This window comes from Culicoides brevitarsis, chromosome 2, assembly GCF_036172545.1.
Source record: "Culicoides brevitarsis isolate CSIRO-B50_1 chromosome 2, AGI_CSIRO_Cbre_v1, whole genome shotgun sequence".
In the NCBI taxonomy this organism is placed as follows: Eukaryota; Metazoa; Arthropoda; class Insecta; order Diptera; family Ceratopogonidae; genus Culicoides; species Culicoides brevitarsis.
In genome coordinates, this window is record NC_087086.1 from 23,410,493 (window position 1) to 23,434,617 (window position 24,125).

Below are 24,125 nucleotides of genomic sequence, written 5' to 3' on the forward strand. Positions count from 1 at the left end.
TCCGATGCCCCATTTTAAAAGTCAAAAATCCAATGGGGCAAAATAAAAAAAAAAGTTGAAAATTTCATCAAAATTGATCGTTTTTTGGTGTATTTTCATAATTTTTCAAGACATTTACAAAAAAGTTTATAAAAAATTTTCAATTATTTTAATTTTTGTTTTGAAAATCATATTTTAACTTGAATTACTGATTTTTTTTTTTCAAATTTTTTTGACAGTTATTTTTTATGAAATTTTAATTTTTCAATTTTTAACTTAAAATGATCTAAAACAAATTTTTAATTTGAAAATTTCAAAGAAGATTATTAAAAAACAACAAAAATGTTGATCAACGATCAAAAATTGCTAAAATTCTGTCATTTTGTATGAAAATAAGTATTTCAAATTTTTTTTTTATTTTGCCCCCCCCATTTTATTTTCAAAAATTTTGGACTTTATTTTTGATTTTCATTTGGAGCGGCCTAAAAAAGAAATAAAAATATCTAATGAATATTTTTAATATTATTAATATTTATAATTTGAAGTATGATAATTTAAAAAATCGCTATGCAAAATTTTAAAAATTTTTTTCACAAAAATTTGAAATATTGGTCCTAATTTAATTAACATTTTTTATTCCATTTTTTTTCTAAAATGGGACATCAGACTTTATTTTTGAGTTTAACTTAGAGCAACTTTCTTTTATTTATAATTAACGTGATATATCGCATTGCTCTTTTGACTTTGTAAGGAATCGATTTGCATGTTTCAAGTTGGAGTTCCTTTTGGCCTTCTACATAACACGTTTACCTTCTTTTCTCCACGATTTTATATTTTTATTTATTCATACAGTTGAATATGTTTGATAACCTGTCAAATGCAGGTCAGTCCTGATTGAGAATTATTTACATTTCATATTTCTTTGTTTTAAAAATTTTTCGCAAAGGGTATTTTCTCCCTAATATTTAAAAACGTTTCTTTTTTCACCTCTTCACCTATATTTTGAAGTTATATCATATATGTTATAAAACTATGTACATAATTTTTTGTAAACATTATTAAACTTTTATAATATATACGAAACATAAGTTCATCTATTTAACTGTAAATCGAAGGATTTCAATATTTTAAAATATTTGTATTACGAAAATAATTTTTTTCATCTCAGAAAAAACGTGATAACTCTTATACAACCGAATTTGTTCTTCGCGTTCTCTGTCTAAAATTTGAATACAAAATACCTAACTTTATACAGACTTTCATCGAATATTCTATATCTATCTGTTGTTTTATAACGACTGCGTCCGACAAAATATAAGAAGAAAATGGTTTCGTATAAATTTTTTATTGATATTATTTGTATTACAAAATCGTATACATGTTATTGAATGTCTGTTAATGACATTTATCTATTTTTTTTTTGTTTTGTTTCGTAAGTAAATGTTTTGTAATGAGGAATCGAGTTAGGGATTTTAAATCAACTTACAACTCATTCAATTTTCTCGAACAATCAAACTGTTTTTTTTTTTAACTAAGCAAGTAAATATCAACAAATATTACCTATAGATCATCTTTAGTCGTATTATATAGGATTGTATGCAGCTCGGATGCGGAAAATATGTTTGTCTGTAATTGGTAGTTTATTATTCATTTACGCAAAGAAAAAACTTTACGAGAGTTACAATCAGCCCACAACATTGTATTGTTGTACAACGAAGTTAATGCTCCATAGTGTCAATGCATTTTTTCAATCGGCGTGCACCGAAGATGTGCATCGATGATTTTATTTTACTGATAACAAATAATCAAAGTACAATCGTGTCTGTATTTAAATTTTTATTAAGTTTCTTGATAAATATTACGTAAGCCAAACCAAACAAACTGCAGGAAGCTCTTTCATACACAAACCGAAAAATTCTTTTTATTTACTATTTTAGAAGTAAAAAACTTACCTTAAAAGTTTGATGAAAATAGAAAAAAATTGAAACTTGATTATTTTAGTGCTGATACTTTGTACACAGATTCTTATAGTTCTTGTAATATCACTTCAATAGTAAGTTATTTTCTATCACATTTTTTCGTTAATTCTTCTTATTATTTTTTTTATTTCTCAATAAACATTTCTGTACAAAAAAAAAACTTTCCATTTTGCTTTCAATATTTTAAGTACGCGATCCTCAAATCAACACAAGTAAGAGACATTGCAATGTCATCTCTAATCAGTCGCGATATAATATTTGTAAATAACTTTTGTATATTATTATTTTTGCTATTTTCCATGCACACACACTGAGAAACGCAAGCTAGAGAGTGAATAATAATTGTACGCTTCTACACTAAAGAACATTCCCGGTAGTGAATTTTGTAATATGATGCACTCTGTATATTTATCAAAACGTGCCGTATCTCTGTGATGGTCAAGGTAAAAAAAATAAATATCATATTAAGTTTTATTGTTGAATGATTACGTTACATGACGTGCTTGCTTGTGTCGTTCTTACAGAACTCGTTGATCTTGCAAAGTTTGTATGTACCAATATTCTTCGAACGAAAGACTATTATGCAATAGCGATAAATACACGAACCAAGTAAATAGAAATTAATTATTCCACACGCTGTTGTTTGTTGTTTGGATGAAGAAATCATCGCAAGATGGATCCTAGACCCCACGAAAGGTCATGCAAAAATAGCTTCCGGATTTTTTTCTTGTATAGGTAATTTGCGAATTTATTTGCGTGCCATTATTGTAACAGACGTAGTAGAGTAATTTTTGCCGGCTCAAGTTGAACTATCAAATGCTAATGTGTAACTAACACTTAATTACTTTGTGCACTGTGTAATAAGCTTTTACGTTGAAATAAAAGTACAGTTGTGCTGATCATAGAAAATATATTTTTTATTGTAGGAGGTTGTTGTTCAGAATTCAAACAGGATATTATTTTTTAAAAATTATTTTGAAGAAGTTAGCATTTTTACATAATAATAATCATTAGATACCAAATACGACGTTGCTCCAGGATACACACGTTTCATGATCGGAAAATATTTTTCAAAAAGGTATCAATTTTTCTTGAAAAATCGCTAAATTCGCAACTCTAATCACCTTATTTTAAATACTTCTAATAAGATATCCTAAATTAATTTCAAAATTTCTTAGTCTATGTGTACTTTTGCAGTGGATCTTCAAGGTGGACTTTCGGAGTGAAGTGATATGTTTAAACATTTCTCATTTTGTTTTAAATTTGTGTGTTAATTTCAATTTCAATTGAAAATTTATTTTCTACATTTTAATTTCAACAAAAGTTGACGATGTGTTAAATGTATGACGGGTTTTTAGTAAATTTTTTTTTTTTTTTAATTCTAAAGTAATTTTTTTAGTTCACACTTTCAAATGTTTTCTAATGTTTAAGTGAGTTTTTGATGTTTTTAAGTGAATTTTCGCGTTTTCAGTTTCAAAGTGAAGTGTCGGTCAAGGTTAATTTTAATAAGAAATCAAAAAAAAAGTTTAAAAACCATAAATCGATAAGGTATAAAAAATAGTTTTTTAGTATTTCTTATAATTTTATTTCATTTATGTATTAATTAGAAACTATTTCAAACGTTCTACGTAGTAAAAGCATTATTTTTATTATAGTTTATTTCTTTAAAGTCGCTTTCTCATCTAAAAGCTATTGGTAAAAAAAGTTATTTATTTCAAATAAATAAAAATACACTATAAAAATGAGGAAAAAAACTATTACACTAACATGTCATTTACAAATTGTAACAAATTGTTAAAACAAAATTAAAGCTATGCCTGAATATCAATTGAGTAGATTTTTCATCACTAAAGTTGTATCAAAAAATCAGATTAATTTTACCATTAAACTATAAAAGTTATTGAAAAAAGGCAAATTCAAATTAATCCAATGCAATCCCCGCCAACCACGAACTCAAGTCGCTGTTTTCCGTTTCAATGCAAATTTCCTGCGACACTTCTGGTTCATAAATTGCTAAAGCAGCGGTACGGCCACTCAAATAAGCGCCATGGCAGGTCGAGTAAAAATTTGAATGCGTGTGCTCTCCGGCAAACAAAACTGAAGGCTTTAGTTGATGCGGACTAGAATATAATGGTTGTGCAATGCTTTCGATGTCGTCTTGTGAGGCACCGACACCGATCGATGTGTACGATCCCTTTGAGTAAGGTTGTTTCTTCCAGGTCGTAAAAATGCATTTTTTAGGCACGGGAACATATGGATCTTTAAGGAACTTCCTTAGAATTTCCGTGCATTTTTCAGCAACTGCTTCGAATGTTAACGTTTCCATGAATTCTGCTTCCTTGCCGGATATCCATCCAAGTAACATGGTGTCGGTGAGTTTGGTGAACGAATAAATTTTACGAAACCAATTTGACGTGATCCAATCGTCAGATGAACTTGACGCCTCATCCGTTTCCCACAGAAGCATGACTTCCGTTATGCTTGGATTTAGGAATGGTCTATCGTATTCTAGGTAAATTTTATCGACAGTACCGAAATTAAGACGCTCAATCGCTTCCATTTTGAATTGTGGCAATTCAGGTACGAACATCGTTTTGCCGTGTTCTTTTAAGACACCTAACGGAGTCGTGACAATGACATGATCTGCATAATACTTTTTCCCATTTTCACATAAAACCTTAACTCGATGCGGATTCGTTATGGGCACATCCGTTACAGTCTTGTCAGAGTCATCTGAAGCTGCATCATCCACTTCTTCTTCTTCTTCGGTGTCAGTGTTGTTGTCCGTTTTTCGTCGCCAAAATATCGTTTTTACTGGGCAATTTGTCACAATATTATCTTCAGGCAACATCTTTACTAAAGGCGTGAGAATCGAGCTGTATCCCGAGGGTAAAACAATGTTACCTCCCTGAAGTTCTGTGTAACTTCCTAGTTCAAGTAAATCTATTTCATTCATACTATGACAACCGCTGATGCACGTTTCTCGCTTAAGGAGACAATCGAATATTTGTCTTTTGAGAGATTTCTCTTTTGCGTCTGTCACATTCTTTAAGTACAATTCAATCTCGAGATTTATGTGTTCTCCAACGGAATTGATCCCAGCTGGTGGTACATAGTCACTGATGAAATACTCTTCACATCGTTTTAGGAAACAACAATATGCCTCGTATATCTCCGCAAGCATTATGAATGGTATTTGTTTGCCATCTTCCGTTGCTGCTACAATCTTATGCTGTTTTGGTATGTTAACCACATTTACCTGCAAATAATAATTAAATGACTACAATTCCAAAAAACAACAACAAAGGCTCGCTTACCAGTCCATTCTGGATTGCTAGCTCAAACACGGGATTTCCTAGAATTCCATGTATCCAGTTAGCACCTAATTCCACCTAGGGGTCAAGGTTGAGAATATCACCGTTATGTAATCTGGAGATAAAAGCACAAAAAATTGCAAAGTTACCTTTTGACCACCCAAGTCGATTGATAATATTCGTCCACCGATGCGATTTCTCGCTTCCAATATTAGCAAATCCGATATGCCATTCTGGACTAGATGTGCTGCACAACTAAGTCCACTGATGCCCGCCCCAATTATTATAATTTTGTATTTTTTCTTTTCTTTGGTTTCATCTTTACTCATTATCATTTATGTTACATAAGTTATGGCAATATCGAAATAGAATAATTACAATAATATTTTAAAGACAAATTTTTATATCTTTTCGACTCTGTTTTCTTTTTTGACAAACAGCTGAGTCGGACACAATACTTTCGAATTGTGCCATAGTTTTTGTGAGATGTATGAGAGTGATGAACAGCTGATCTTCACCAGCATGCAAAAAAGAAATCCTGCCGGCCCCAGTGAGCATGGGTAGGATTTTTTGTTGCATGCTGGGGCTACTCAGCTGTAGGGGTAATGTCATTTTCAAATTTTACAGCAGATTCAGTAAAAAAATAAAATCGGAGTAAATTCTAAAGATGAAGCCTTAATTCCATAGAATAAAAGTACAACAATTTATTTTAAGGGCTAAAATGTGCCTTTATTTTCAATTCTATGTATGGTTAAAAGTTTTTTGATTTCATTCTAAATGTCTTAGAAGTTACTCATTTTTTGTGTATTTTAATTTTTTTTTGCATTAAAATACTGATAAATAAAGTTTTGTAAGTTCTGTGCATCTTACAAAAATCGTCATTTGAGTTTCACTCCTTTGTATGCGAATAATTTTCTACACTATAACACTGTTAAGTCCATTGATAATTAATAATTAGGTATGTTTTGCTAAAACTTGATATTTTGCTACACTACGTACGTATATATTAATTATGTTGTTGTAAATATTAGAGTTACGTTTTCATTTAAATTAATTCTTGAAAAAGTTAATGAATAAATATTTTAGTGTTAATATAATAAATGTAGGTTGTAAGGAACTGAAAAATAAATTCGATAATGCATGAAATTGCATTAAATCATTTGTTGTATGTTTGGTTTTTTTCAGTCACTTATTTTTTTTTCTTCTCTTAAATATTAAATACTTTGTCATATGAAATCTATCTGTCTTGCGAATGTATTTGAACTTTTGTCATTAATTGTGTTGCTGCATCGATTTACTGTCTAACGAGTACCGCTGGTGGAGGTGGAAACATGTACTGAGTGGCAACAACGCCCGGCATAGCTGGTGGAACGCCATACTGTGGAGGTGCCCGTTGATACATTGGGTTCGGCATCGGAGCCGATTTTGCACCATATGTCGTCGGGATGCTGCTAGGCTTGTAGCTATTAGTCATTGCACGAGCTCCATATTTATTTTGTGTCGCTCCTCCTTGATTTTCTCGGAAATTGTTGCTGCGAGAACGGTCACGTTGGTGTCCGTTATATCCGCCACGAGCAACGCCGTTTGTGCCGTTAGCTGAACGATTGAATCGAGAACGGTCTTGTTCATTTCCACGATTCTTGTTGAAGTTGCCACGACCTATGTAAAAATATGTGTGAAACGGGTGTTATTGATAGAAAATCCAAAAATACTTACGCTTTCCAAAACCTCCACCACACATGGCCATTTCTCGTAGTTTTGGATCAACGACTTGCTTAGCCTCTTCCAAAACATTGATCAAATCGTTTGCTTTGTTGGCATTGTTTTGCGTGAACAACGTATAAGCGGTACCAGTGTTGTTGGATCTGCCGGTCCGCCCGATGCGATGAACATAATCTTCAGAGTTGGATGGATAATCGTAATTGATTACGAATTTGACATCATCCACATCTATAATTTAATTTTTTTTTTGTGGAATGGAAAAAGTTTGTTGTAGAATCGAAAATATGGTTTGTAAAAAAGCTCTCAAAATGCTTCAAATGTTTTTTTGTGACGAAATTTTTCTTAGATGATTTTTTTGTTTTGTTTAAAATAACTTAAATAAAGAAAACAAACATATTGACGTAGAGTTGAACAAATTAAATTAGCGTTAGATACTCTTTTTAGCGAAGAGTGATTGATTCTTTTACATTTTTTTTTTATTAAAAAAAGACATTTGCAAAAATGTTTACCTGTTTGATGGTCCTAGATATGTGGAAGAAAAATATTTTATGATTAAACTTAAAAAGTAGCTTACAACTAATTTAATTCCGACGCGTCGTCCAAAACTATCGACACTCACTCAAAGAATGTCAATACAATTTTTTGTTTGTTTTCTCTTAAATCATCACTTTTAACACTTGAATCACTTATTTGATTGCATTAGTGCAGGAACGTCTCATTCTATGAAATATATTTTTAACAGTCCTTATGCTTGTATTCTTTCTTATTTTTTGAATTACATGTATTAAAAATACGGTTCTAATATTATTATTTCTCGAAGGAAAATAATAAAATTGTGTAATGAGAACGTGTCTGCCATTATTATTAATTTAAGTTCTAACGAGTTTACAAAAATCGAAGTTAGAATTTAGAAACAAAAAATAATTTAAATGATTGTTAACAACGTATTTATGAGAGATAGACAAGGATTGAAGGAGCTCAGGCGGTTAGCTTGAGGTTTACTTATTTCTACTTTAGTCTGTTTATGATTAAATATGAAATTAAATTTATGATGATAAAACAGTGTCAACTTTGCTACTTTGTTCAATTTCTAATTTTTTTTCCAATTTTCAGCAAATTTCACACTTGTTCAAAACTAATAAAAAATTAATCACTCAAGAAAAATAAAAATGTATAGAAATGTGCTTTTTAAACAAATATGTTTCGTTAAATACGTGATTTGATATATGATTTTATATTCAATTTTAAAACATATATACTCCATTATTTGTGTTTTTTTGTCATTTTTGCTATGATTTTTTTTTATCACCAATATATATTTTTTTAATTAGGTTCGAGGACTTTGTTTTACTTTTTCAAATGTCCAAACACGATTCTCTAAAGCGGCCATTAGATCTTTTTGTTCTTCACAGAGCACTTCCCCAGCGTTTCCAGCATCCAAATACATTTTTGAGTAGTTGAACCTGAAGTTGTAGGGTCATGCTTCTTATATTTAGACAAAAAAAAATAATAATAAAAAAATACTTTGTCATACACATGACAGCTCCAACTGCGTTCCATGACTATGAGTTCTAGTTATTCAACACTCAAATTCTTTCAACATTTCAACATTCATGCAGCATTCATACCATTTGTTGTTAAGTCATGTATCTTAACAAAAATATATAATAAAAATTGAGTCTTTTTGAACAAAATGTCCAAAAAATCGAAACACAGAAGAGCCAGTTACTATGTGTATCACCTGTAAAAAGTTTAGAAAAAGAAGAAAAAAATTATTTTCTGCTTCTTAAATTAAGGTAATCTTAAGTTTATAAATTTTAAATTATGATATCAGTCATAAATGTAATTTTCTAATTCTGTTCAACAAAAGTCAACCTAAGGTCTAAGTATTTATGACTTTTTTAAAGATCTTTTAGCCACAATTTTTTAATTTTTTTTTCGACAAAAAACTAAACAAATGGTATACATATTTTTTCATATTGATATTTGAATTTTTTCTGAGAAAAATACGAATGATATGGATTATTTTCAAAAGGGGTCTGGTTCTGGGCAGTTTGAACAAATGCCAAACAAATGGAGAAATAGAAACATCGAACACAAATTACGTGTAACAATACAAATAAAAAAGAAAATGAAAAAATGAAAAGTTTATATGTTTACCAAGGCCGCGAGCAGCAATATCTGTTGCGACAAGAATGCGATTTTGTCCTCGTCTGAACTGATTTAAAACGTAATCACGCTCTTGCTGCGACTTATCTCCATGAATGGCAATTGCGCGCCAACCATATCGGTTAATTGTACGGGAAAGAGTGTCTGCTTTCACTTTAGTTTCGGTGAAAATCATAGTTTTGTTCTCTTGATCTTGCGTGACTTCCTGAAGAATGCGAATGAGTTTTTGCTCTTTTTGTTCCTCCGTGCACACATCGATAATTTGTAAAATGTTAGTGTTTGCGGACAAATTGTGACTTCCAATGTTGATTTGAATGTAATTGTTGAGAAATTCTTCGGCCAAATTGCGAATTTCCTTGGGCCACGTTGCGCTCCACATGAGTACTTGACGATCGTTACGCGTTTGTTTCATAATCTTGCGAATTTGTGGCTCGAAACCCATGTCGAGCATACGATCAGCTTCGTCAAGCACCAAATAAGTGCAACGCTTCAAATTTATGATGCCGCGATCCAAAAAGTCGATCAAGCGACCTGGTGTCGCAATCACAATCTCTGCACCATTCTCCAAGTCACGGATTTGCGGGCCCTTTGGAGCTCCACCGAACACGCAAGCATTATTGATGCGCACTTTGTAGCCGAAATCAATGGCAACCTTTTGGATTTGTTGCGCCAATTCGCGTGTTGGAGCAAGAATTAATGCGATGGGACCGTCACCACGCTTTAACGGCTCTTGACTCTTCAAATGAACCAATGCAGGTAACATGTAGGCAAGTGTTTTGCCACTTCCAGTTTGGGCAATGCCAACCATGTCACGACCACTGAGTGCAATTGGCCATGCTTGCGATTGAATGATGGTAGGTTTATTGAAACCTTGATTTTGAATTTCGTTCATCATGTATTCCGGGAATCCGTTTTCATTCAACTCCAATGACGGATGCGGAATCTCAGTGCCCTTGATGGTGATTTCATTCTGAGCTCTAAAGTTTTGGATTTCAGCCAACGGACGAGCCAGAACCGACGGAGATGGAGTGTAGAAATTCTTTTCGAAAGCCACCAAGGGACCAGTAATTGGCGGGTTTACGGGAGTCGGATTATCCCAACGATTCTTGCGAGCTCCACCATCACGGTTGTCACGTTGTCCCCCGTATCCACCAGCATTGAAGCCAGCATGTCCATTGTAATTGCGATTATAACTCCTGAAACAAAACAAAAAAATATTTAAATCTTTTACTATTTATGTGATGTATGCAATGAATAAAGTGCACACAAAAAAACTACTACATCTGCAATGACGTCACACAATCAATAGACTGCATGGTCGCCATTTTGGAAAATTACTTTTTCACATTTTTTCGACAAACTAACATTTTCCCGATGGAAATGGCATGATAAAAACATTAACTGAGGTGCAAACTTACATTTTCAGATATTTTTAGGGTTGATTAAGCGATTTTAATATGCGTTTTTGATTTTTTCTTTTGCAGCAAAATACTTTCTACCGTTCACAAAGAAGAGAGAAAAATTGTGATGGAAACGTCAAAAAGTTTGACAATCAGTTAAAGCGGAAATTTTTTACGAAGCAAATCGCAAAAATAAAGAAGATTTATGCTTAAAAACAATTGCGAACTCTAAAGGTAATATATTAACTTACTTAAATTACATTTTTTAAAATTTTCTTACAAAATCGAGAGTAAATCCAAACATTTTTAATCGTTTGTTTTTCTCTTTTAGAAAATGGCACACATTCCCGCATCCCAGCTCGGAAGTAAGAGCAAAAAACATTTTCTTGGTGTCCCAGCTCCTTTGGGCTATGTCGCTGGTGTCGGTCGAGGCGCAACGGGCTTCACTACGCGTTCTGATATCGGTCCAGCTCGCGACGCCAACGACATAAGCGACGATCGACATGCACCTCCTGTCAACAAACGGAAGAAACAGGACGAAGACCCCGAGGATGATGAAGATTTGAACGACTCAAACTACGATGAGTTTAGCGGTTACAGCGGAAGTTTGTTTTCCAAAGATCCCTATGACAAAGATGACGCTGAAGCCGATGCAATCTATGAGTCTATTGACAAACGAATGGACGAGAAACGAAAGGAGTATCGCGAAAAGCGCCTGAAGGAAGATTTAGAACGTTATCGTCAGGAACGTCCAAAAATCCAGCAACAATTTTCGGATCTAAAACGTAATTTGATTCAGGTTTCTGAGGAAGAGTGGTCTAACTTGCCGGAAGTAGGCGATAGCCGCAATAAGAAGCAAAGAAATCCGCGAGCTGAGAAATTTACGCCATTGCCAGACTCGGTGCTCGCTAGAAATCTAGGGGGCGAGAGTACTAATGCCATTGATCCTAATTCAGGACTAGCAAGTATGATTCCCGGAATCGCGACACCCGGGATGTTGACTCCAAGTGGAGACTTGGATTTGCGAAAAATCGGTCAGGCACGAAACACCCTTATGAACGTGAAGCTGTCACAAGTTTCCGACTCTGTTACCGGACAAACAGTTGTCGATCCAAAAGGCTACTTGACTGACTTGCAAAGCATGATTCCAACATACGGTGGCGATATAAATGACATAAAAAAAGCTCGTTTGTTGTTAAAAAGTGTACGTGAAACAAATCCAAATCATCCGCCAGCGTGGATTGCATCTGCTCGCCTCGAAGAAGTAACGGGCAAAATACAAATGGCACGAAATTTGATAATGAAGGGATGCGAAGTGAACCCCTTAAGTGAAGATTTATGGTTGGAGGCTGCTCGATTGCAACCACCAGACACAGCAAAAGGAGTTATTGCACAAGCAGCTCGTCATATCCCAACATCCGTTCGAATTTGGATCAAAGCTGCAGATTTGGAGACCGAAACAAAGGCTAAGAGACGCGTTTTCCGTAAAGCTCTCGAACACATTCCCAATTCTGTGCGTTTATGGAAAGCTGCCGTTGAGTTGGAAAACCCAAGTGACGCTAAAATTCTTCTGTCTCGTGCTGTGGAATGTTGTAACACAAGCGTTGAGTTGTGGTTGGCACTTGCTCGTTTGGAAACGTACGAAAATGCTCGTAAAGTCCTAAATAAAGCACGGGAAAATATTCCGACCGACAGACAAATTTGGACGACGGCTGCCAAGCTGGAGGAAGCTAATGGAAACAACAATATGGTTGAAAAAATTATAGACAGATCTCTAACGTCTCTAGCTGCTAACGGAGTGGAGATTAAACGTGACGATTGGTTATTGGAAGCCATGGAGGCAGAAAAATCAGGAGCAATTAAAGTTTGTCAAGCCATTGTTCGTGCAGTCATCGGCATTGGAGTTGAAGAAGAAGATCGGAAACAAACTTGGATTGATGACGCGGAGAACTGTGCTAAAGAGGGAGCCTATGAATGCGCAAGGGCTGTTTACGAGCACGCACTGCAAGTGTTTCCCTCGAAAAAGAGTATTTGGCTGCGGGCTGCTTACTTTGAAAAAAGTCACGGAACACGAGAATCGCTCGAGACACTGCTTCAGAAAGCCGTCAGTCATTGCCCTAAGTCAGAGGTGTTGTGGTTAATGGGGGCTAAGAGTAAATGGCTTGCAGGAGACGTGCCAGCTGCACGTGGAATTCTATCACTGGCTTTCCAAGCTAATCCCAATAGCGAGGAAATATGGCTTGCGGCTGTCAAATTAGAGTCGGAAAATGAAGAATATGAAAGAGCAAGACGATTGTTAGCAAAGGCACGTGCTTCAGCTCCGACACCGCGAGTCATGATGAAATCAGCAAAACTCGAATGGGCCCTAGATAATCTAAAGGAGGCACTGAATTTACTTGAAGAAGCGGTAAAAGTTTTTCCAGATTTCGATAAACTTTGGATGATGAAAGGGCAAATTGAAATTCAAAATAAAAAGTTTGAGAAGGCCCTCGAAACTTTCAATAATGGACTTAAAAAATGTCCCACATCCATTCCTTTGTGGTTATTGCTGGCAGATTTGGAAGAAAAGCGTGGTGTACTAACAAAAGCAAGATCTGTTCTCGAACGAGGTCGTTTAAAAAATCCAAAAGTTGCAACATTGTGGCTTGCTTCCATTCGAATCGAAATTAGGGCAGGTTTGGTTGAAATGGCGAATACTTTGATGGCGCGTGCATTGCAGGAATGTCCCAATTCTGGTGAACTCTGGGCCGAATCTATTTTCCTTGAAGCACGTCCACAACGCAAGACAAAATCTGTTGATGCTTTGAAGCATTGCGAGCATGATCCAAACGTTCTTCTTGCAGTATCCAAACTGTTCTGGAGCGAACGTAAGATTCAAAAATGTCGAGACTGGTTTAACAGAACGGTAAGAAGCATTTATTTAATTTTTTAATGAATTATATATGATGAATATTCTTTTTAATTTGTAGGTTAAAATCGAACCAGATCTTGGTGATGCTTGGGCCTATTTTTACAAATTTGAGCTTCTTCATGGAACTGAAGAGCAACAAAAAGACGTTTTCGACCGTTGTATCGCTGCTGAGCCGCATCACGGCGAAGAATGGTGTAAAGTTAGCAAGAACATTGCAAATTGGCGATTTAGAACAGAAAAAATTTTGAATGCAGTAGTGAGGGAAATCCCAATTCCTATTTAATCATATGTTTTTTTTTTAATTGAAAATAAAGATAATACAACTTTCGAAACTTTATTATAAGTAGAATATATTATCTTTCTCTTTGTTATTGTTAATGTATCTACGTTTTTCTGGGTTGACTAAAAAAAGAACCTTTCTGCTCCTTTTGTTTTATGATTAAAGCTCATGAAATACAAAGGGAAACGAAAAAGTTTTAAATAAAATAATATTTCAGTCAAACATTAAAAGGAGCATAAAGGTAATTTGTAACAAATATAGTTTTACATCACAAATAATAATTATTTATTAACGGAGGTGGTCGAGCCTGGCAAACTTTCCAAAAAATCGTTCGCAAGTATGTGCTCTACTTCATCAAGAATCACTTTGACTTCCTTTTCCGTGTCTCCGAGAACATTATGAGTAGGCCATCTAACGCTTAATGTTGAAAAGAATCCGTATAATTCCTGAAGGTTACTGATGCTTTGACAGGTTAAAACCAAGTGATGTCCCTTTTGTTGCGTTTGTATCTGTGAAAAACAAACATTTTTTAATTTACTTGTTTCATGGGATCGCACAAAATAAAAAAAACCCACCGGCGAATGACTAACATATCGCAAGTCCATCAATTGCGCAATACGCGTGACATGAGGAATGAAAACTTGTTGCGTACTGTTAGTTTGCATGTGATGTGAATCGCCATTTATCATTCCATTTCCATTACCCCAATCATATTGGCTTCGAACAAAAGCCCAGCGATACATTTGGAAATGAGGCAGATTGACGGCAGGTAAAACACAGCCCAACTCAAGCAGTTTGGCAGTTTCTAACTGAACCATTCGCCAATGAGGATGTCCATGGGACTGAAGACCATTATTCGAATTTGTTACCCATTGAGTGTCGAGTGCGGACAACATGCGGATGTGTTGACTGTGAAAGGACAATGCGAAATACAGTATAATTGAGAAAAACGTAAAATAAACTTATGATAATGTTAATTTTTTTTTTTGTGAATTTTACCCACCTAGAATTGTATCTGTAATTTATGTATCCGGAATAATGCATGATGCAAGTGAGAAAAAACATTAGTTATGTTAGTCAAATGTGCAGAGATGAATGCAATGTGCAAGATTTTATAGTACAAAAAATAACTCACTTGAATTCCTCAGTGTCCGTCATAAGTTCTTGCTCAATAGCTAGGAATACTTGAACCATTTCGGCGATGATTATTGGCCAAAGTGATGTCACATGATCCGGTGAAAGTCGCAACAGTAGGACGCGAAAACATAAAAAGACAGCAGCTTGAACGGAGGGCACCATTTGAGGCAGTCGTAAACTATTTGCAAGTTGTTCTACAAAAAAAAAAAAAATATATATATATATATATATATATAGTTGAAGTCATAAATTCGTATTGCATATTAGACCGCTCCAAATGAAACTCAAAAATAATGTCCGAGATATTTGAAAAGAAAATTCATAATAGAAATAATGTTTTGAAATACTTTTGGAAATGAGAAATTGCTGGATCAGCCTTATTAATTAGTTATTCACCTTGTATTTCCGGCATGTATTTATGATATTGATCGAATTCACTACAGAAAATTACAAAGGCCAGACGTTTTAGAAGCATTGCACGCTGTTCATATTCTTGTTCTTTTGAAGAGAATATGCTCAAGCCTCCAGTTTGATTGAGTGAAACGCGATCTACAATAATAAAAATGTCAGTTTTTTTTTCAAAATAAAGGTTGAAGCATTGAACTTACTCATTAAATCTCTAAACGCCGTCATATTATCGTAAGTCATGAGATTATCGAGAATCGTTTTCCAGAATGGAAGACAACTACCGTCCATTTGAAAAAAGGCAGAATCGGTTAGTAAATCTAGAACATCTTTTCGCCACGCTTTTCGGGTGTTCTTGAAAAACAAAGAATATTTAAATTAGATTTGTTTATTGTATTTCAAAACGGTAAAAATTACCTGATAACTACTCAAATTGGCAAGTAAATTAGAGCAAGCATAAAAAGAAGGTATGTTCCGTGTAGTGTGATTTTTCAAATACGGCACTATATTGTACATCAGTGTAGTGATCAGCGTTACTACTTTATCCTTTTCTTGTGATCCGTAAGCCACGTCAAGTAACTGTGCCAATTGGCATGCCAAAATTGATTGTGCTTGCACTGAGTACTGCTGATTGACGGTGCCTTGAACGCCTTCCTTATTTGTGTTAGAGTCTGTTGCCTCCTCCTTCACTGCCAAATTGCGTCGTAACCACGTAGTTTGCTCCAAACAAGCTCCGGCAATAATTGAAATGGCATCAACGAGTTTTGACGTAATGTCATGCAAGTCTCGGAGATCTTTGCGATCATTGAATGGCATTTGAGGACATCGTTGTACGTACACATTGAGAATTGATAGCAAAGTAAAAAGAACGGGCGGCTGCGAATTTATACCATCACGCAAAAGTGACAACAAAGCTGGCCAAGCATCCGGAAGTTGCGTCGCTGAGGCATCGCTCATGTAGAAATAAAACATTTCCAAACCACTAACTTCTAGATTAAGTCCCGTGGGAGGATTGTAAATTGTTGGCGGGGATTTGATTATGTCGTGCAACGTTCGAATGAACAAATCAATTTGCATAGCTCTAATTCCTGCCACGAGCTTAACGAGCATCAACTGTTCCGCACATGCTTGTGGTAGATACTTTTGAATGACAATAGGAAGCCCGTCGGAGCCTCTACGATCTCCTTTTGGTGTCTCTGCGCCACTTTCTCGTTTATTTTGCTCGGCTCGTTCGTACCAGGCAACAGCTAACGCTGTGAGAAAATTCGTTCCGTGATGCAAACAAATCGGATTTAAGAATTCGAATAACTGTTGTTTAACTTGACGTGATTGACCGATTTCATGTTCCCATAATCCTGCGGCGCTTCCAATTATGCGAGGCAGATGACTCAACACGGCGTTTTTGGCAGCTACTTGATGACTATTAGCTTTGTTTTGTCCGGAATTCAAGTACGAAATGGACGACGACGAAGAAGCAATGAAAACGTTAAACAGGTTATTCAAAATCTGTCCGGACGCCAGTGAAATGGATTGCGTGTAAGAAGATTGTGAGCTAAAGACGTGAGATAGTGACATTTGTTGCGAATTGTCCAAAAGGCAAAAATGCGTCAAAGTAGTCAAAGCCTCCATTTGACTTGCCCCGTAGTCAACAGGAATTTGTATGGGTTTTTGCACAAGCTTGTCGATATTATTACAAAGTTGATGTACAACATTGATGACAATGTTCGTCAAACTGCCTCCCGTGTAACAATTCAGACATGTTGTTATCAAGGACGTCCAATTTTTGTGCAAGCCGCGCAGATAGTCGGATTGTAAGGCGGATATTAAAGCAGCCATGAACATTGGCTGTTGCGGAATCGTGTAATTCTGTAGATATTTCGCATTTGTTGGTATATTAACAAGCAATCGAGTAGGTGACCCAGAATTCATTTCCTTGAATGCGTCTTCATTTATCTGCGATCGAACTTCGAATTCCAATTTTATAACGGACGTCAATAACTTTAACAATTGCAATTGGATTGACTCAGCATATAACATGTCACCATTAGTATCATTCATAATGAACTGCGTTGGAAAATTCTTTGTTGCTCGATTATTCGTCAAAAGGTTGACTGAAGACAATACCGAATGTAAAACTACTTTTGGTATACGGCATTTGATGAGCAGATCAGCAATGTAACTAGACAAACTTTTGCTCATTTCTTTAACGACAACGATTAATTCGTTTAAAAGTAACGTTAGTAGCTCAATACTAGCGATTTGGACTTTGAAGTTATCACTGACCTCCTCGGCAGTTGGCACATCTGTTTTATACTTGTATCGAGCGTCAGTCTGATTTGATGTAACATCTCTCTGGAAATATGATCTGCAGTAATACAGACATATTGTTACAAATGCCTCAAAATACATGCAACCACGATACGAATACTGTGTTCCGTTAGCAGATTTTTTCGTTGAGTCGTTTATATCTTTTCCATCGATGCATTTACGATGCCTAAAAATATATTTAACTTTAATATTTTTTTTTTACTTTTTGTTCCTTGCGTTTAAAAAGCCAAAAATTTAATGCGGCCTTTCATTTCAATTCAACATATTAAGAATTTTGATTTTGATAAACAACCACAAAATTTTGATTTTTGTCATTTTATATTAAAAATCATTTTTATTTTATTTTTTCCTCCCTATTGAAAAAACAAACGGTTTTGGGACGAAAATTTTGAAGAAAAAATTCTGAAAACTTACTTTTCCAACAGTTGCCGGACAGGCGTCGAAATTGAAGTAGTTAAAGACATCCATAGGAACATCCTTGTATCGACGCTGATAATATTTCGCAAAGTATTAAACGCATAAAAGACCTGCTTCGTATCATAACTACCGAAATATAATAAGATATGAGTGTGATATGGATCAATCTAAAACAAAAAAAAAATATATTTTAATAAAATAAAATTAAAATTTAGTTAGAAAAATTACCTTTTCTAGTTTCATGTTCTCTTCCAGTATGTTTTGTCTCAGAATTTCCAAGTTTAATTTACTTTTTTCGAATTTTTCCTTGGTCTTCTCCCAATTCATGTCTGTATTAATCACTTTCTTACGTCTTAATTCTGGAGTTTTACTTTTCAACGCTGATAGCTTTGTCTTTGGGGTCATGTTTAGTAGTTCATCGTCTAAACTACTAAGTTTTGGGGAATCTTCTCCGTTGTTATCTTCATTTGGTAATAAACTACCACGATCAATTACTGGATCAACACTCGATGCTCTTCCTTCAACGCGATTTGAGCTGCTATATGCACTCGATGAGTTATTACTGTCTGTTGATTGTTTCGATGAACAACTCAAGCGTTTCTGTTCACTTGCTTTGAAGTCAGGATCGGAAATTGCCTTCAAATCTGATTCCTTGGTCAAACTTTCAATCCCTTCATCACGAATACTCGACGTTAGCGATGGTTCTCTCGATGAACTTTCAGCCCCCGTTTCAGCTTGTCTGATGCGAATGCTCATCTCGGTTAATGATTTGTCATCACCGTCGTCCTTTATCACGTCATCCTTTTTCAGTTTGTACGTTTTACGATTTTTAATCTTATCGTAGACTCTCAACTTTTCGTCCACCTTTTCACAATGGCCGGAATATCTCTTGACGGTGCCATTGTTTGTCTGATTAGCGAAGGTTGGAAGTGACGAGTACGGTTCTGGTCCCTCTGTATCGGATATTTCGGAGTCTGATGACGAGACAGAGTATTCCAGGTTGACATTTTTGCGACTCATTTCGCCAGTACTTTGATCCAAATATCCGGGTGATTGCGTTGGTGCACTGCTACTTAGTGACACATATTCATCCACGTCAACAGAATCAAAGTCTGACGAATTTTCCAAAGGATTAACAATTAAAGACATGTTTGGATCGTCTTCTGGTACTTTGGAAGAAGATCTATTGGACGAGGCAGATGTCGTGGGAATTGGTGTCATAGGTGATTTTTTGTCACTTCCAAAACCTGGGCTTTTTACAAAATTTCCTTTAGGAATTATAGGAACTCCAAATATTTTTGTAAAAGCTCGCGGGGACTTTTTCTTGCCAGAAATAGCTTCCGTTCGATATTTGACTCCCAATGCACTATCATCTACGGCACTCACAGCAAAAAAGTCTTTGTCTCCCAGAACCTCATATTCACTGCTTGATTTACAATCCAATACTCCGCCATCCTTTTCAGAGACCGTAAAAACTTCTCCATTGCCCTCGCCTTTTCGCATTGCGACTGCATGAATTAAGCTCACGCGTTTGGTTTGCAACGACAGCAAAATTTTCAACAATGGCTTCATCAATGACGTGATGTCACCTCGCAAAAAGGAATCTTGCAGCCACTTAACTACGACTGATCTGATGGGGGCATTTAGCGATAATGCATCAAACATTTTCATGAGAGTTTTTTCGAATCCGACATCTGGTTCTTGTTGACTTGCTGGTGTCAGTTGCCACAACAACTCGAATTTTCGGAATCCGTCTCCCTGCTTTTCAGACAATTGGCGATCGTATTCCTGCACGTTTGACGGAATAATGGGTTTACACATCAACACATCTTGTAAGCGGCTTTGACTGTACTCTAAGAGTTTTTCGTTGCCAGTTGAGTTGCCGCTTTGCATGAGAGTTTCTAGCATAGGGGTGGACCAGAGCAGATGAGCGTTCGCAAGACGATTTCCTATGACTTGTTCAACAAGGCCCGACGGAAGACAATTGTGAATTTGATACAAGAGATTTGAAATTTGTGCATTATCAAGCCGTATATCTCCAAGATATTCCCACAGGGTGTTGGTAAGTATATGGAATGCCCGTGTTTTTTGTTCTAAATAGTTCAAGTGTCCGATTTCCATTAAGGGGAGCATTATAACTGATGTTACTCCGGGTGTATTGGAATGTTTTTGTGGTGGTTTTAGCAGGCTGCAAATAAATAGACAAAACTCATAAATGTTTTCGTTTTATAAATGAAAAAAAAACATTACCTTATCACTTCAAACAAAGTCGAAATCACAGATAATTGGGTTTCCTTATCACAACTGCAGTAACATGCGACTACAGTCAGTACTTTTAGCCACACGGGAGGCTCAATCTCTATCCCCGAGAAGTCGTATACTAAATCTTGATTGTAGTTAGGAAATAGTGACATATCAACAAGCAAACAACTGGCTAACTTCACTGCTTCCTTCAATGGTTCTGACATTTTCATATTAATCAAATGCGAGATGATCATTTGATGATCTAAGGCATTGAAGATTTTTATTTTTTCGCTGACACTTTTTCCTCGAACGTGTCGTTTGCGAGAAGGTTTTTGTTCGCCACTCAGCAAAGTATCTGTTCCAGCTTCTTTGATGCAGGAGTTGAGCAAGTCTCTCAACTTGCTCGTTCGACACGGAATATTTAATTCAAGTGTAGAGAAAGCAGCATTTATCACCTCAGTCCTATACGGATTTTCGTCGTCCACGACATCTTCATTTGTAAATCTACTTTTATCAATGGATTGCTGAGCATTGAACACTCGAACTGTAACGCCACATTTTTGTTCTCTTGCAGAAATTTCGCCAGTAAAAATTTTATTTGATACGTAAATTTGATAGAAAATTTCATATTGTTTGATGCACTTTTCAAGGATGGAGTACTCGGGCAGTGACATTGGTGGCTTATCTGGCTCCTCATTCACAACTGCTTCCGTTTCCGCCACATCTTTATTCGGACTTGTTTTATCCAAATTAGGTGTCGATGAAGAGTTAGCCTGTAGTTGACCAGTATCTGTGCACACAACTTCCTTATCCAGCTCACTCAACTTTGAATATGATTTTGATTTTTTGGTCTTTTTTGGACTTCGCCTTGCCATGTTGAATCCTGAGCTCGATTTTTTAAGTGCAGTTTCGTCTTCTAGTGATGTTTGATTCAATTTCGAGTCAGATTTACTTTTTTCCAGTGGTTTTTCAACAGGTGCTGCTTCATCAGAGGACGATTTTCCTTTCGATGAATCACCATTTACTTCAATAGTTTTATTTGGAGGACTTGTTACCATCGGTTGAACTCGTGACACTATTTTTTGCATTAAATACAACGAAGCCGCGATCTCATCATCTGTCAAATTCTCTGCATATAAAGTCAACATTTTCGTTATTGCCAACAATACTCTCGGCAGATAAACGCGAGTCGTTTCATTGTACATTTCCAACGATACTGTCTCCAACAAGAATTCTGTAAGTTTGCTCAACTCTTTCAGTGTAGGCGGACCAGAGTCTACTTCAATGGTTAATGGTTTACTTGCTCGACTTAGATGTTCGGAGCAATTTTGCTTTGTTACTGTAGCATCGATACACGTTCGGCCATAGAGGTTTGTCATAAAGTCCCACACGTAACACGCATCGAATGTAGAAAACAACAAATTTGCTTGCTTTTGTACTTCAGAATTGCCTTTCGAGAGATACATTGTACGTATAACATCACATAATACATCATCCAAAATCATAGGGCCAATTTCAACTTTATCCAAAAGAGATATCAGAATTTTGTATGGTCTCAAGTCCACGGGATTTGCTATTAAACTGTACTTTAGCGTCGATTTAAAGGCTTTTATAAGAATTTCTTTGGCATATTGTGTGAAGTAGTCTATGCTAGCTGCCTGTGAGTCGTGACTTTGTGTGGTATTCATGAGGTTCTTCTTCGTCTCCGTGCCCAGTAACCAAGAATACAACCGTCTAAAAAGAAAAAGTTTAAAAATGGATTATTTTAATGTTAAATAAATATTTATTTAATTAGGCGACTAAATATTATTTACTTACCGATTTAGCGACATATCCCTTCTCAAGATGGTGTTCAGTCCATTTGTAACCAATTTTATCATATCATTAATACTTAGCAAGCTGGCATGCATCGGGAAGCCAATTAAAAGAAATTCCAACGTATTTCTTTGCACCAAGATTACAGCATCGTTTAAACATGCACACAATGCAGACACTGTCAAATCAATATTCTCTCCCAGCAAATAACGTTGGTCTTCCATTGTTAACTTGCGACTAAAGTGATCCAACACATAGCTTATGGCGGGCAGTCGAATGCTGGAATTTGTCGTGACAATTTCCCAGATGCAAGTGTAATAGTAAGTTGGTGATACGGCCGCACAAACTTGCTCCAACAGCATATTTGTCCGCTTATAATGGTCCATGCCGACTTCTAAGCCTGGCAAAACACCACTAAGAAATCCACTTAGCGCCGGTCTTAGTCTCTCGCCTAGTGGAACGAAGTATTTTTCATAGATACCCAATAAAGTGGGACGAACATTCATCGCTGCATAGCCAAACAAGGGGAAGAGACCGGCACTGTAGATGAATAACTCGCTAGCAAGTCTTTCGACGCCAGCATTGTGAAAGATGATGTCATACGTCTCTAGAGCTTTTAAATGCACGCCCGATGGTAAATTTGGATGCATGCATTGTGCCAACCGCTTGCTTATTTTTATTCTGCGCGGTATTATATCGTATTGTGGATATGATGAAATTACTTTGTTTAATTTTCCTAATGCTGAAATGAGGTCAGCCCACTCACTGGAATACTCGAAATTTTTCAGGGCCTTATCTATGTTTGAAATATATCCGCGATACTTTTGCTGTTTCATTAATTCAAACTCGAGTGCGATACCGGAACCAGTTGCTTGATCCATGTTTGCTGATGTAAATAAAAGTTTTCAAAAGTGTGATTATTTTTTTTTTTACTTTTCACTATTTCTTGTTTACGTTGAACATCCACATGAAGTTGCACAGCCAATCAACAGAATCAAATTGATCTAAAAATAAAAGTAATAATTTAATAGTTTTTAAATATTTCAGCACACAATTTATTTCCCACAATAAAGATCGATAAAACTACATTCACGAACATTCACACGGTTCTACTTAGGAGAAAGGCAAAACAAACAACTGAAATCGCAAATATGTATGAATCACACACAAATAAGTCACCAGAAAAAAATTCCCTTACACAACCTGAAACATGTAAAAATGTGTGTTGACTTGACAAGTGAGAGCCAACTTCGAATCAACCTCAAACGAATATTTGTGATTCAGTTTTGAAGTGCAACAGTGGTTTGCATTGAAAATTGCGACGGTCACAAGCAAAAATATCGAATCACACGTAAAATTTTCGAATCTCTTTTCTTCGACGTTCCACTTTGTTTCTCTCATTACCTGCATTTCTTAACCAGACAATAGCAGAGTACGCTAAAATTCGTTTTCTTCGAATAAAAAGACTCGCAGCGACTTTCTGCAATTTCACACAGCAATTTAGATATTTTATATTGAAATAGATGACGACGAATTCTGACTTTTGTTATTAATTTTTTTTTGTTTCTTTTCCCCACAGCACAATTGGAAATTTGTCGTTATTTTTTAACATTTCAATACAATTTCAGTTTGAAATTGATTAGCATTATTTTATTCAATAATAATAATTTTTACAATAAAAAACTTACCTTTTTACCTAATTTTTTAAGCAAAGTTGCCTAATTAACGGTGATTTGTGTATTTACAAGAAAGAATTATTTTTGTTATTTTAGTATTTACCTATTTATATTTAAATTACCTATTTTTTTTTAATTTAGGCCTGACGAGTCCTGATATAGTCATGAAATATATTTTTTAAAATACGAAAAAATTAAATAACTAAGAAAAAAAAACAGAAAAAATTCTTTCATGCAAAAAAGTATTTCAAAACTTGTTGAAAAGCTTCAAAGAAATTCATAATGAATGAATGGCCCCGCAAATGAACATTTTGGTGGAGAATAAAAAAAGACAAAACTACAGGTGATT

The 24,125-nt window shown here is 35.4% G+C and overlaps 4 protein-coding genes across 4 annotated transcripts; 1 reads left to right on the forward strand and 3 right to left on the reverse strand.

The window, feature by feature from the left end:
- Positions 1-3,650: 3,650 nt before the first annotated feature.
- Positions 3,651-5,698, reverse strand: LOC134829712 (spermine oxidase). Its single transcript, XM_063842933.1, has 3 exons — positions 5,422-5,698; positions 5,276-5,350; positions 3,651-5,217 (listed from the first exon to the last, which is right to left on the reverse strand). Exons 1-3 carry the CDS (start codon positions 5,605-5,607, stop codon positions 3,880-3,882), a joined length of 1,599 nt encoding a protein of 532 aa, XP_063699003.1. The 5' UTR covers positions 5,608-5,698; the 3' UTR covers positions 3,651-3,879.
- A 281-nt stretch (positions 5,699-5,979) lies between these two features.
- LOC134829836 (uncharacterized) lies at positions 5,980-10,676 on the reverse strand. Its single transcript, XM_063843115.1, has 4 exons — positions 10,582-10,676; positions 9,155-10,359; positions 6,989-7,222; positions 5,980-6,931 (listed from the first exon to the last, which is right to left on the reverse strand). Coding segments are annotated over exons 1-4 (1,806 nt in total). The 5' UTR covers positions 10,584-10,676; the 3' UTR covers positions 5,980-6,566.
- A 37-nt stretch (positions 10,677-10,713) lies between these two features.
- On the forward strand, positions 10,714-13,811 carry LOC134829835 (pre-mRNA-processing factor 6). The gene is made up of 3 exons (XM_063843114.1): positions 10,714-10,797; positions 10,895-13,468; positions 13,533-13,811. Exons 2-3 carry the CDS (start codon positions 10,898-10,900, stop codon positions 13,755-13,757), a joined length of 2,796 nt encoding a protein of 931 aa, XP_063699184.1. The 5' UTR covers positions 10,714-10,797; positions 10,895-10,897; the 3' UTR covers positions 13,758-13,811.
- On the reverse strand, positions 13,787-23,636 carry LOC134829834 (protein dopey-1 homolog). Its single transcript, XM_063843113.1, has 11 exons — positions 23,505-23,636; positions 22,104-23,104; positions 20,292-22,019; positions 18,270-20,229; positions 18,039-18,208; positions 15,714-17,790; positions 15,500-15,650; positions 15,288-15,440; positions 14,890-15,085; positions 14,330-14,663; positions 13,787-14,263 (listed from the first exon to the last, which is right to left on the reverse strand). Exons 2-11 carry the CDS (start codon positions 22,979-22,981, stop codon positions 14,036-14,038), a joined length of 7,875 nt encoding a protein of 2,624 aa, XP_063699183.1. The 5' UTR covers positions 22,982-23,104; positions 23,505-23,636; the 3' UTR covers positions 13,787-14,035.
- Between the last annotated feature and the right edge of the window lie 489 nt (positions 23,637-24,125).